The sequence below is a fragment of the Centroberyx gerrardi genome, chromosome 7 (assembly GCF_048128805.1).
Source record: "Centroberyx gerrardi isolate f3 chromosome 7, fCenGer3.hap1.cur.20231027, whole genome shotgun sequence".
Lineage (NCBI taxonomy): Eukaryota > Metazoa > Chordata > Actinopteri > Beryciformes > Berycidae > Centroberyx > Centroberyx gerrardi.
Genome location: NC_136003.1, coordinates 10130911 through 10144251, shown reverse-complemented (window position 1 = coordinate 10144251; position 13341 = coordinate 10130911). Strand labels below are relative to the sequence as shown.

At 48.1% G+C, this 13341-nt stretch overlaps 1 protein-coding gene across 2 annotated transcripts in view; it reads left to right on the top strand.

Moving 5' to 3' along the window:
* The window catches only part of ep300b (EP300 lysine acetyltransferase b), a 36163-nt gene extending 24036 nt beyond the window's left edge, over positions 1 to 12127 (top strand). For both annotated transcript variants that reach the window (XM_078284439.1, XM_071896887.2), the window contains exons 23-30: positions 572 to 639; positions 2078 to 2228; positions 3155 to 3415; positions 3751 to 3916; positions 4310 to 4477; positions 4645 to 4806; positions 5440 to 5721; positions 7422 to 12127. In XM_078284439.1, coding sequence (XP_078140565.1) covers positions 572 to 639; positions 2078 to 2228; positions 3155 to 3415; positions 3751 to 3916; positions 4310 to 4477; positions 4645 to 4806; positions 5440 to 5721; positions 7422 to 10697 — 4534 coding nt within the window. In that variant the 3' untranslated portion in view covers positions 10698 to 12127. The remainder of the gene's footprint in view (positions 1 to 571; positions 640 to 2077; positions 2229 to 3154; positions 3416 to 3750; positions 3917 to 4309; positions 4478 to 4644; positions 4807 to 5439; positions 5722 to 7421) is intronic.
* Positions 12128 to 13341: the final 1214 nt, after the last annotated feature.

Here is a 13341-nt window from a genome sequence, read left to right as displayed (position 1 = left end):
GGGGGGTTCCTACACAGCACATATGGAAAGTTAATTTGGTCATTTCCGTTCCATCAGTGATATTTGCTGTTGTGCAGAATAATCTTCATCTGTAGAGTCATCATCTGGTAGTGTGGCCCAATTAGCAGCTATGCTACCCAGCTAACATCAACATACATCACGCTGAATACCAAAACCTTCTAGTGCAGTCTGGGGAAAGTATGGTATTTTGAAATGGAAAATGTGTAGGAGTCCTGATCATTACATCACAGCTGAATACGCCTGCCAGGATGGAGATAGCATACAACGCACATACACACACACACACACACACACACACACACACACACACACACACACACACACACACAAAGTAAAGTTAAATCCCACTTTCTGTGCGGTCTATTTGCAATTAAAAGACTTGAACGTTTTCAGAGCCATGATGGGCGTTCAAGGAAAGACAAACTAACATGGACGACTAAGTGTTCACTTGATTAAAGCCACTTAATCGCTGACACTGATGCTTACTGTGACAGACGTGTGAATCATGCAAATTAAAGCTTTTTACCATTTTTCTCCTCCCTGTCCACAGCTTCGTATGCGACAGCTGCCTTAAAAAGGCCAATAAGACGCGGAAAGAGAACAAATACGCGGCCAAAAGTAAGTGGACTAACGCTAAAAACTCATTCACTCAGTCTGTGTCTCGTGGCCCTGCTTTCCTCCTTTCCTTCATTCAGACTTTTCTCTGTGTTCTGATCCCTTCCTTTGTTTAATACCAACATTCCTGAAAGCCACAAACAAATGATGAATTGAGGGTTTAGTTTTGTTTTTTGGAAATATGCTTCAGTGTTTTGTAGAGGTGCTCACTGGAAGTTGGGGAGTTCAGACTTGAAGAGAAAGAAATCCGAGGCACTCCTCTCGTTATTTCTTAGTTAGTTTGTTTTTTTTAATATATTTTTATCAACAGTTTTGTCGACTGTCAGAAATAATTTTCTCCTTTTTTGATCTGCAGTCGTCTGGTTTAAGTCTTCTTGCCTGGAGTCACACAGCTGGACACGATGAGAGTAGAACTGAACACACATTTTGTCTGTTTTTCTCTCATGTTTCCGTAATCAACCATTCCTTCCATATCTACCCCACTCCCTCATTGAAAATATTAATAACCCCTGTCCTTTTAGTTCAGAAACCAGTCCTCACATTATAGTTTCCGCTGCCAGAGTCAGATGCAGCGAACTAGTTTGATTATACTTGCATATCGTAGGCGTTGCCTGTGCAAGTCAAAGGCCTAAGGCTCAACTGCTGCCTTCTGCACTCCTCTTTTTGTGCTGTGTCTGACTTTTGACATCCTGAGTTCTTTTTTTCCTCCGGTGATCGGCCATTCTGTCACAGAACAAGCTTTTTCCAAATGCGTTGCTCTTTAGATTTTCACTTTTTACTTGGAGATTTCCAAATCAAACTAGTCCCCAGTGAGTTTAATGAGTAGCTTGATCACAAGGATTGTGCTTTTGAGTGAGAAAGTGTAGGATTTAGGCTTCTACTGCTGTACTCGTGGGCTGAATATCAAAAATATAAAATTGCCAATACAAGGGAAATTAAAGAAATGTCCCTCAGCTCCTGTTGTCGCCTCTTATAACTGTTTATGTGAAGAGTTCAGAGCAGAGGGCTGGTGAGTTTACTAAATTGACCCTGTTTAAAGCGAGCGTGGCCAGGCATATTGATCGACAGAGACATCAGGGCAAACTGCTAGACTTTAAAAGATTGACAAAGTGCCTCAGGCAGCCAGACTCCTTAGTCTTTTCCAACAGTCTGGATTGGGCCAATTAGGGAATTTGTATGCCAGGTGCACAGACATATCAAAGACTAAGAAGTACTGGATACCTTAACTGTCACAAATCCATATTGGTGAATTTCTGTGCTGTGAATGAAGCCCAGTTTCTCATGTCCACAGTTTACCAGACTGTGATGGTCTTAATTTCACTTAATTTCGCCATTCTAACCTTCATTCCTCATTTGCTCTCTTCTTTCCATCTGTCTTTTGTCTCCTCTCTTATTTCTGTCTCTCTCCCTCTCTCTCTCTCCCCTGTCTTGTCCCTCGCAGGACTCCCTCAGACCAAGCTGGGGTCCTTCTTGGAGACGCGAGTGAACGACTACCTCAAGCGGCAGAGCCACCCCGACTCCGGTGACGTCACCATCCGCGTGGTCCACGTCTCCGACAAGGTGGTCGAGGTGAAGCCGGGCATGAAGTCCAGGTGAGGAGGGCAAAGTTCGCTGCTGCTGGGGATTTTGGGGGCCGGGGGATGTTTTTGACTGAAGGGTAGAGTGCTACTGAGAAGATTAAGGGTAATGACTTATGGGTTAAGTTTGACTTGAAGGATATTTTAATCCGCCAACTGGTGAAACTTGGTTTTTAACAGAGTTTGTAATTATTATAGCCACCTAATTATCATAATCCCCTAATTAGCAGTGCAGCAAAATACGTAAAAGTAAGTGATGCTGCTGAAAATAGACCTTCGGGGGCTATGGATGAAGTAAGTTCAAATCTGTGATAACCTACTGAGTCTAACCTGCATTCATTTGGACTGCATTGTGCTAACACACACTGAAGCTAACTGACCTTCCCTGTCATCCCTGGAGCTAACAAACGAAGATAAGAAGCTAGCTAGCCCACAGAATGATGAAATAGCAACAAATGGGCTTTTAAAAGTTTCTCTATTATCTACAGTAACTGTAGCCCAAAAAATTAATTGCACACATATCAGTGTCCAAAATTAATTTTTTGGCAGTTGAGCCAAAAAATGTATTTTGGACACTGATAGGTAAACTTAAAAAAGTACCTTCCAAGAAGAATTTGTACCGGCCAAAATGATTCATATACATTTTTCATAGAAATATGTCACCCTACCTATTTTCAGTGCTATTTCATGTACAGAATCAGATGCTGTGTTAACTTGCTTACTTGGATACAACAGATTAAGTTTAGAATTCATCTTGAAGTGCAACAATTTAAATTACTAGAGAGCATTTTCTGGTGTTATGTTATTTTCTGAAAAGTGTGGCAGTTGACCCTCACTGAGTTATCTGCCAAAGACAATTTTTTACCATTTGTATCTGCCGGGTGTTGATTTCGGACCCAGGCACCAATATCTTTCCTGATCCCTGGCTCTCTTCCCTGCAGGTTTGTGGACAGCGGAGAGATGTCGGAGTCCTTCCCATACAGGACGAAAGCCCTGTTTGCATTCGAGGACATCGACGGAGCAGACGTGTGTTTCTTCGGCATGCACGTCCAGGAGTACGGCTCCGACTGCCCGCCGCCCAATCAGAGGAGGGTGTACATCTCTTACCTGGACAGCGTGCACTTTTTCCAGCCTCGCCACCTACGCACTGGCGTCTACCACGAGATCCTGATAGGCTACCTGGAATACGTCAGGAGGCTGGGGTGAGAAACCACAAAATACAACTTTTAATACAGAAACAAGACTTGAAAATGTGTAACCTCAAATGAGCAGCTGAAAACAGATTATAGGATTCCACTAACTGAACACTTTAACCTATTGTAAAACAAACAATTAAATATGAGCCTATTATGCTATTATAGTGTGTTCATTAGGCACTTTGTGTGCCAGTGGAGGTACTAAAACAACCGCTACAGACCATTTGCAGTACTGGGAGTGACCTTGGAAATGAGCAGGCAAATGGAATAAGTGAATTTCAATTTCTTTCTTTTTACTAGCCTGAATGAATTGAATTAAATGCTGCTCTCCCTCTTCTCAGGTTTACAACAGGTCACATCTGGGCCTGTCCACCCAGCGAAGGGGATGATTACATCTTCCACTGCCACCCAATAGACCAGAAGATCCCCAAGCCAAAACGCCTGCAGGAGTGGTACAAGAAGATGCTGGACAAGGCTGTGGCCGAGCGCATTGTCCATGACTACAAGGTGAGATGTGTTTCTGTGTTGTTATTGTTTATACACTGTGAATTATTGCACGAGTCACTGCAGAGCTGGCTCTTAATTAACAAAACTCTCTGTCATGACTCATCCATAATCCTTAAAATCATCCATCTTCATATTCATCCTCATTCTGATCCTTTTGAGTTGCTTTTCTCTTTCATTCCCTATGCATTTTCGAGTTAATGCATATTCAGCCTACTCCCTTATGTAGTTTTCCCTTAATTGAGATGGTAGGAAAGCTGATAGGGACAAAAATAGGGGAGACAGAGATGTGAATGTTCTCCCAGCAGTGAGTCCAAGGCCTGCAGGGGTTTTCACCACATCATCTACAGCACGTGCGCTTGTAAACTCAGCTTTTCCTCCCCCGCTGTCCCTCAGGACATCTTCAAGCAGGCGACAGAGGACCGTCTGACCAGTGCCAAGGAGCTGCCATACTTTGAGGGCGACTTCTGGCCCAACGTGCTGGAGGAGAGCATCAAGGAGCTGGAGCAGGAGGAGGAGGAGAGGAAGAGGGAGGAGAACAGCACCTCCAACGAGAGCATAGATGTGAGTAGAATAGGTGATGAGTGAAAGGGGCCACGTGTGTATTCTGATCTGACACCCACAGAGTTTTGATGGGGATGTTTGAACGGGGCTGTGTGCAAGTTGTTCGCAGCATTGATGTGTTATAACGGCAGTGCAATGAATTGAAGTTGACGTTAAAACACCCACAGGCCACAAAAGGAGACAGCAAGAATGCCAAAAAGAAGAACAATAAAAAGACGAGCAAGAACAAGAGTAGCCTGAGCCGAGCCAATAAGAAGAAGCCAGGGATGCCCAACGTCTCCAACGACCTTTCCCAGAAGCTCTACGCCACCATGGAGAAACACAAAGAGGTACGAGTCCGGTTTGATTCTACCAAAAGCTGCCATCCCCTGTATTGGATTATATGGCACAGTTTTAAGATCATTAAGGTGAATTATGTCACCACATTTTTCATATTCACTCTATACATACAGATCATAGAAGTCCCACCATTTTACATGCTTGCTGCTCTGTTGTTGTAGATGTAAAGTAGCTTCTACAATGGCACCAAAAAAACTTTACAAAGTGCTTTACCAACAGCGGAATGATAATGAATAAAAGCCACTAGAATAAACAAGACAATGACAACAATATATTTTTTAAAAATGGGATCGAAGCACAAAAGAGGCAAAGTCAACAGGACTGAAGTACATACTGTTGACTGTGGTATATGTTGATAATAGGCCAGGTGATTCTACAGGAGGGCAGATGTAGTAATTTTATTTCGTCAATTATAGCGTTTTGTGACGGTGCTTATTGTGTCTCAAGTGTGTTGCTGCTGTGACAATTTATTTCCCACCGCAATAAATAGATTACACATCTGTGATTGTCCAAAACCAAATTATATAAAAGCCTGTCTGTACGAACACATGACTCCTCATCACAGACCGTACACAGACCACTTATGGAAACTTGACCCTGATCCCCTCCGCTCTCATCTCCAGGTCTTCTTTGTCATCCGTCTCATCGCCGGCCCCACCGCCAACTCGCTGCCCCCCATCACCGAGCCGGACCCCCTGATGGCCTGCGACCTGATGGACGGCCGCGACGCCTTCCTGACCCTGGCCAGGGACAAACACCTGGAGTTCAGCTCTCTGCGGAGGTCCAAGTGGAGCTCCATGTGTATGCTGGTGGAGCTGCACAACCAGAGCCAGGACCGCTTCGTCTACACCTGCAACGAGTGCAAACACCACGTGGAGACCCGCTTCCACTGCACCGTCTGCGAGGTGAGAATTGGGAGAGGGTGCCGTTTCTTGTTTTTCTTCCCCGCCAATTGACTGGAGATGAAAGAGCGGCAAGTAGCCTTTGCCCCTGAGAATATTTCAGCTTTTCTAGTCTGTCTTTCATCATCAGGTGGTGAAACTTAAAGGGAAAGAGGAATCCCACTTATTTTAAAAATTCACATTATGCTGTTCTTGTTGGCCTGGAAGAGTCTAGTCCGTATTTGTGAACATGACTCACTCAGACTAGAGTTGTCACGGCGGTGCCATTTTGACACCGGTGTTGTTTCCCTCCTCAACACCGGCCATACCGGTTATACCGCCTGTCGCCACTAGGGGGTCTAAGCGCTATCAAAGTCAGCGTCACTAAAGGAAGGAAACGGAGGACAAACCCCTACAATGAAAGTGAAACTTAAAATTCCTCTCCAAACTGTATTGACGGCATTTGTAAACGTAACAGTTTTTAATCAGAGATTTATAACACTGCTCAACACTCAGAGAGTTAATGTGAGTGCAGTGCAGATTCTGGCATATTGCCCTTCTTTAGGCTCCCATTGGATTGTACTGGACACATTACTGTCACTAGGTAAGGACAAATAATGAATCCTATTCATCCTAATCTGTCACAGTAGTGATCAGATATTAATGATCAGTATGTTTTTAGTATGTCCATGTATCATTTAGTAGCCTAACTTGAACATGGAAGCTCTGAATATGTGCTTTTATTTTACAAAATACAAAATAACAGTATTCCCAGTGTGGGGCTAATAACACCGGTGTGGACTCCTAGACCGTATGCCACTGGTAACACCGCCCACCGCGACAACCCTAACTCAGACAGAAGAGAAATAACATTCTAATCTGTAATGTCATGCTGATTTGCAGCTTGGAGACTGTCCATTGACAGTGAGTGTTTACTTGCACATTAATATTCTGAATATCGGCCTATAAACTGAATATTTATGTGTGTGTTCTGTTAATGCACTGAATGAACAGTAGTGTCATTTTGTGGACTCATATGTGACTATACTTTTACCTCCACATGAGCTTTGTACTGTAGCAGTGTTAATAGTTCTGACCCAGAAACTCATCCTAGGTGCAGTCACAAACTTTTTCAGTCTTTTCCTACTCAATAGAGCATCCATGTGACATGGAAAAGTTTAGGCGGTGGGGATGCAGTTTTCCATTTGGTTTCTGGCCATCTGAGAGAGCAACTGTGAATTTTAATACAATGAATGTTGTGGATAACATTTATTTACAACATTCTTGGGAATAACATTTGAACAGAAATTCCATATTTTTAAAGGAATAAATGACATACCGTATTTCAAAGCATAAATTCAGTGGTATTACCCTTTTTAAAAGTGGCTGCTGAATAGATTAAGTGAGAGGTTTTTATTGAAGACAGACAAAAGAATTGGAGTGATGGTAGCCTACTGGTTTAAGCATTGTGCTTGTGACTGGAAGGCCACTCCCACATAGGAGTTTGGAAAATCTGGACAAGGGGAGAGACAAAGATATGCTCTCCTCTCCCTCAACCACTACCATCATGGTGCAGTTGCTCTAAGTACTTAACCCTCAACTTGTCTTGGATGTCTTAGATTAAATTGATTTGTTGCATTTTAGTTTTAACAGGAAAGTTTTATTGAATACCATGAACTACTCATATTTATTTTCCCCTTTCCTCCTTTTCTCTCCTCTCCCAGGACTATGACTTGTGCATCACCTGCTACAACACTAAGGGCCACGAGCACAAGATGGAGAAGCTGGGGCTTGGTTTAGACGACGAGAGCAACAACCAGGCAGCAGCAGCCACCCAGAGCCCCGGAGACTCCCGCCGCCTCAGCATCCAGCGCTGCATCCAGTCGCTGGTCCACGCCTGCCAGTGCCGCAACGCCAACTGCTCCCTCCCATCCTGCCAGAAGATGAAGCGCGTTGTTCAGCACACAAAAGGCTGCAAGCGCAAGACCAACGGTGGCTGTCCCATCTGCAAGCAGCTCATCGCTCTGTGCTGCTACCACGCCAAGCACTGTCAGGAGAACAAGTGTCCCGTCCCGTTCTGCCTGAACATCAAGCACAAGCTCCGGCAGCAGCAGCTGCAGCATAGGCTCCAGCAGGCCCAGATGTTGAGAAGGAGGATGGCCAGCATGCAGAGGGTGGGGCAGCCGGCCGGAGGGCCGCCGGGGGGACCTGTCGGAGGTCTTCCATCACCGGGGAACAACGGTACCACGGCACCCAGTACCCCCACATCTGGTGGCACCCAGCCCCCGACACCCCAGACCCCGACTCAGACCATGCCCCCAGGTCCCCAGCAGGGAATGGGCCCTGGGCCTGGAGGCCAGCAGCAACAGCAGCCAGGTGGGATGCCTCCACAAAGTGGCATGCCTCCTCAGCACCACATCCACCACCAGTTCCAGCAGATGCCGGGTGGAGGAGGTGGGGCGGGGGGGATAATGAGCTCTCCCCAACATCAGCAGCAGATGCTTCCTCAGGTCCAGCAGCAACAGCAAAGTGGAGGAGGCGCCACCCCTCAACAGCTCCAGCAGCACCCCAACAATCTGCCTCCATATGCCACCAGACCCCCCGGCTCCTCCCCAATCCACCAGTCCCAGGGCAAACCAGGCCTGGGCCCCGCGACACCTCCCCAGCAGCAGCCCGGTGGCAGCGTCATGGCTGGAGGTGGTGGGGGCCAGCAGCCTCCCAACCAGGGCCCGGGCCAGCCTCCCCTGCCACAACAGCAACAGCAGCCCCCGTCCGGCCCTCCTCCCGCAGCCGTAGAAATAGCCATGAAGATCCAGCAGGTAGCTGACGCTCAGAGGAAGATGGCCCTGCAGAGACAAGCGGCCCAGGCGGCTGCAGGCATGATGCCCCCTCACCCCCACCACCAACAGGCTCAAGGCCAACAGATGGGCATGGGCCACCCAGGGGCGGTGGGGATGGTCGGGGCCCAGGGCATGCCACCTCAGGCCCAAGCAGCAGCAGCAGCAGCTGCCAGGGCGCACATGGAGCAACAGCAACAACAAGGAGCTCCACCAGGGATGATGGTTGGGGCTGGAGGACCCATGCAGCAGCCTCCTCAGCAGGGTAACCTGCCCCAGGGCCAGCTCCCTCCTCAGGTCCAGCTTCAACAGCAGAGGATGGGTGCTCCGCTCCAGAACCCTCAACAGCAGCAGCAGCAGTGGGCCGGCCAGGGGATGCCGCCCCAGCAGAGGCAGGCTATGATGAGCCAGATGGGGCATCCGGGCATGGTGGCAGCTCAGCAACAGCAGCAACAAATGCAACAGCAGCAGCAACAGCAACAGCAAGCTCAGGGCCACGCTGCCTTGATGAACATGGTACAACAGCAGCAGCAGCAGCAAGGTGCTGGTGGTGGGGTACCAGGTGGGGCTGTTCCTGGAGCCGCTGGTGTCCCAGGGGCTGGTGTAGGTGGGAACCTCCCCCAGGCAGCGCTCCAGGAGCTGCTACGGACGCTCCGCTCACCTAGCTCGCCACTCCAGCAGCAGCAAGTCCTCAACATCCTGCGCTCCAACCCCCAGCTCATGGCTGCTTTCATTAAGCAGAGGGCCTCCAAGTACAAGGGGGCGCAGGGACCCCCTGGTGGACCAGGCGGTGTTCCGGGAGGTCCCGGCCCCGTGGGGGTTCCTGTTGGTAATGTCATGGCCGGTGGGGGTCCACAGGTGAACGTGAACGCTGCAGGTGCCGGCCAGCCGGGAATGCACATGGGGGGTCAGGGAGGGGTGAATGTCAACATGGCCTCCATGGCCCAGCTACAGCAAGTACAGCAGCAGCAACAGTTGCAGCAGCAACAGCAGCAGCAACAGCAGCAGCAGCAGCAGCAGCAGCGGCCAATGCTGACCGGTTTACAACAGCAGCAAGTGGCAGCTCTGCAGCAACAGCAACAGGGAGGAGGAAGAGGGATGCAGGGTCAGGGGCCGCAGATGGCAAATCTCAACAATCCCCAGTTTAGAGAGCTGCTTATGAGACGGCACCTCCAGCAACAGCAGCAGCAGCAGCAGCAACAGCAGCAGCAGCAACAACAACAACAACAACAACAAATGGGAGTCAACCATGGCCAGTTCCAGCAGCCTCAGCCACCCCAGGGCCAGGGCTACATGGGCCAGCCCGGAATGCAGCCTCCCCAGGCGGGGCAGGGCCCGCCAGGAGGTCCCCCTCTCGGCCCTCAGCAGCCCGGCGGTCCCCCAGGGCAGCAGGGGCAAGGCTACCCAGGGACGGTGGCCCAGCAGCAGGCCGCAGCTGTGCTCCAGCAGAGGCTGCAGCACCAGCACCATCTCCAAATGCAGCAGCAGCAGCAGCAGCAGCAGCAGCAGAACGCCATGGCCGGGCTACCGGGGGGCGATGGAGGGCCAGGTGGAGGGGGTATAGGAGGTCCCCAGCAGCCACCTCAGGGCCCTCAGCCCCCCCAGGGTGGCCCCCAGCCTCAATCCTCCCAGGCGCTGCTTCACCAGGTCATCCACCAGAGGCTGCTCCAGCAGCAGCAACAGCATCTGGGCACCGGGGGATCGCCGGCCCAGCACAGCAACCCCATGAGCCCCCAGCAGCCGCAGCAGATGGCCCAGTCCCCGCACCCGCACCTGCAGGGCCAGACGCTGCCCACCTCCCTGGCCAATCAGGTGCGCTCCCCGCAGCCCTCACCCAGACCCCAGTCCCAGCCCCCGCATTCCAGCCCGTCCCCGCGCATGCAGCCCCAGCCCTCTCCGCATCACATCTCCCCACAGACGCAGACGGGTTCCCCGCACCCCGGCCACCTGAACCAGCACCACCCTGGCATGGTGGTCCCCCCGCAGCAGCAGCAGCAGTCGACGGCCCAGCAGCAGCAACAGAACTCTATGGAGCAGTTCGGGTCGGATCAGAGCGCCATGCTGTCCCAGCTGAGCGGGATGGCCGGCCTCCACGGCCCCGGGGGCAACAGCCAAGACCCGCTGGGCCAGAACATGAATCACAACACCTTAGACATCATGTAGGAGTTCTACTTAATGTGTCAAGTTGAGCCGAAATGCTCTGTGATTCTTCGCAGAAACTGCACTCACCCAGGACAGTGTTATTGTTATTATTACTTAGCCTTTCTTTTTTATACTATTATTAAATGTTATTTAAAATGTTTTCAATAAAGATGCATTGAACTGAACTTCCTATGGGAGATGTAACAATAAATCAACCAGTCGATAAATAAATTAGAATAAATGAATTGTAAGTTATTGCTGTTAATATATTTTTTTGCCAATTGTGTACAAAGAGGGGGATGGTTTCTCTGCCCCCCCTTAGAGAATACAAGACAGGTGATATTTTTTGGGGGAAATGGGAGTATTTGCCTTTTTTAAGAAATGTTTTTAAGATTTTAAAAGTGGTGAAGAATTAAAGAGGAAACGATTTAATGCAAAGGACTTTTTTATCGTTTTTGTTTTCCATCATTCAGTCTGTCTTATCAGTTTTTGCAGAGTGATGTGGATTATTATTATTAATGTTATTATTGTAAATCCAAACATGATGCATATCTTCCTTTTTTTGAAATGTTTGGGTTTGCTTTATTTATTTTTGTTTTCAATGGGTTCTTTTTTTTTGTCTTTTTTTTTTTTTTGGTTGGTATGTACCCTGAGACTGCTACAATTCGTATAGAAATATATTTTTGTTATTGACTGTTGAAATTTGGGGGGTAGTGGATATTTCATTTCACTTATGATGTCTTTAGTTGGGTCTGTCCAGTTGGGAATAATTAAATGTCAGTGTTTTTGCAGTGGCTGAGGGTCTGCTGCGAGTTTCAGTTGCTGAACGGACATTTTGCGACGCCCCGGCCAGCTACTGTATGGGACATCTGTCATGCTGGAAGGGACTTCCCTCGCAAAACACGCAAGCCCTCTCCCTCGAATGTGTGTGCACTCCTTCCTTTAAAGACAATTAATATTGAGCAGTGGAGGCTTGGGGATGGGGGGGGGGGGGGGGGTGCATACCTGTGTGCCTGTAACATTTCGAGTACATGGGGGGTGTGGGATGTGAAAAAACTGGGGGGCGATCCACCAGTGTTTTTAGGATTCTACTGTTTGGAGGAAATGGAGGAAATTTGATCCAAATGGACTGTGTTGCACAGAACTGAGGGGGGAAAGGGAGAGACGTGACCACGAGTCTCTCCGTCTCTTTCTGCCTCATCCCCTTTGCTGCTTCCCTCGGACTTAAGCCCCGCCCCCACCCAACCCCCCTGCCCCAGAGCAGAGGTCCAAACGCGCTGGTCCTCTTCACCCCCCCCCCCCCCCTCTCCCCATCCCCCCAAACTCCATCCTCTCAATTTATCTTTCTGCTAAGAACTTTGGGAGTTTAATTTAATATTTTTTACTGTACAAAGGAAACACAAACTGTGGACTCAAATACTGTTTTTATAATAAAATGAAAATTACCAATAGTGACGTGTCCTGGATGTGGTTTCCCTCTTTTTCTGTGCTTCTAGGTTCATCTCTTAACAAATGAAGTTGAGGTAGTTGGAGGATACAAGACAATATGAGTTTCATTCCAAAATGTGACACCTATCCTGACAAAATGATTGCTGGCATGAAAGTAAAGCTTACCATTGAATATTACAAACTTTGCTGGCCATTTTGTGCCGGTTACAAAGTGGTAACATTTTAGAGGATGTAGTCATCTGTTTATCCTTCCAGGATAAATTAAATATCTACTGGAAGTTTGTATTTTGAGCCTGTCAGGGCAGCAGCACACACAACAAAATTCTATAATGTAGCTAATAAAACATAAAAACACCATATTTGCCCACAGTGCCTACTATATATTCTTCACAGACCACACAAAGTTCTCAGCCAGACCCCGGTACTCCTCCTCATTCCCCCCTCTGATCCCATAATCGCAGTTCTATGGCACCTATAGGTGTCATGACTTGGGAGTTGTATCTCAAGTCAGAGGTGTGGAGGCTGAACAGTGCAGTGACCCTGGGGAGCCTCCATGCTGTCACACATCCCTGGACGTCCTGAACTTAACATGATCTAACTGGACTCGATCGACGTGATCAATATGGCAAAGCCTCCATCTTCTCTAGCGTTGCTTTATGAGCATAAGTGGAAAGTAACTAAGCACATTTATACTGTACTTCAGTACAATTTTGAGGTACTGGCACTTTACTAATTGCTAAGTACGATGCCTTTCCTCTCTTTCACAGGTATGGCTCTTGTTGAATACCAGGTTTTAAAAAAAAATGGCACTTGAACGCCTCATTCGCTGATTCATGTCGTCTAAACAGTGTTTCTAGATAGTGTCTACCCCACACACCCTGATGCTCCACTTGCACTTCTGTGTAATTTAATAGATATACAGAGCCTGTGAATCATAGCCCCTATTAACTTGCACTTGATAGGTGGAGACAGTCACAGTGATTTGTCTTTGCTGAGAGCACCGCACCCTCTAGTGGTGATGCATATGTTCAGTATCAAGGCAGTGATGATGGATGATGATAGCTTCTTACATCAGGTCTGTCACTGCTGCTGTAGCTATGGTTACAAAGAAAGTGTTCATGCTCAACAGATATATCATTCATAAAGTACTGAAAGGCTATAGATGTTAATACAAGAGACACTTCCACTGCTTCAACAGACTGATGAAATCTACAGA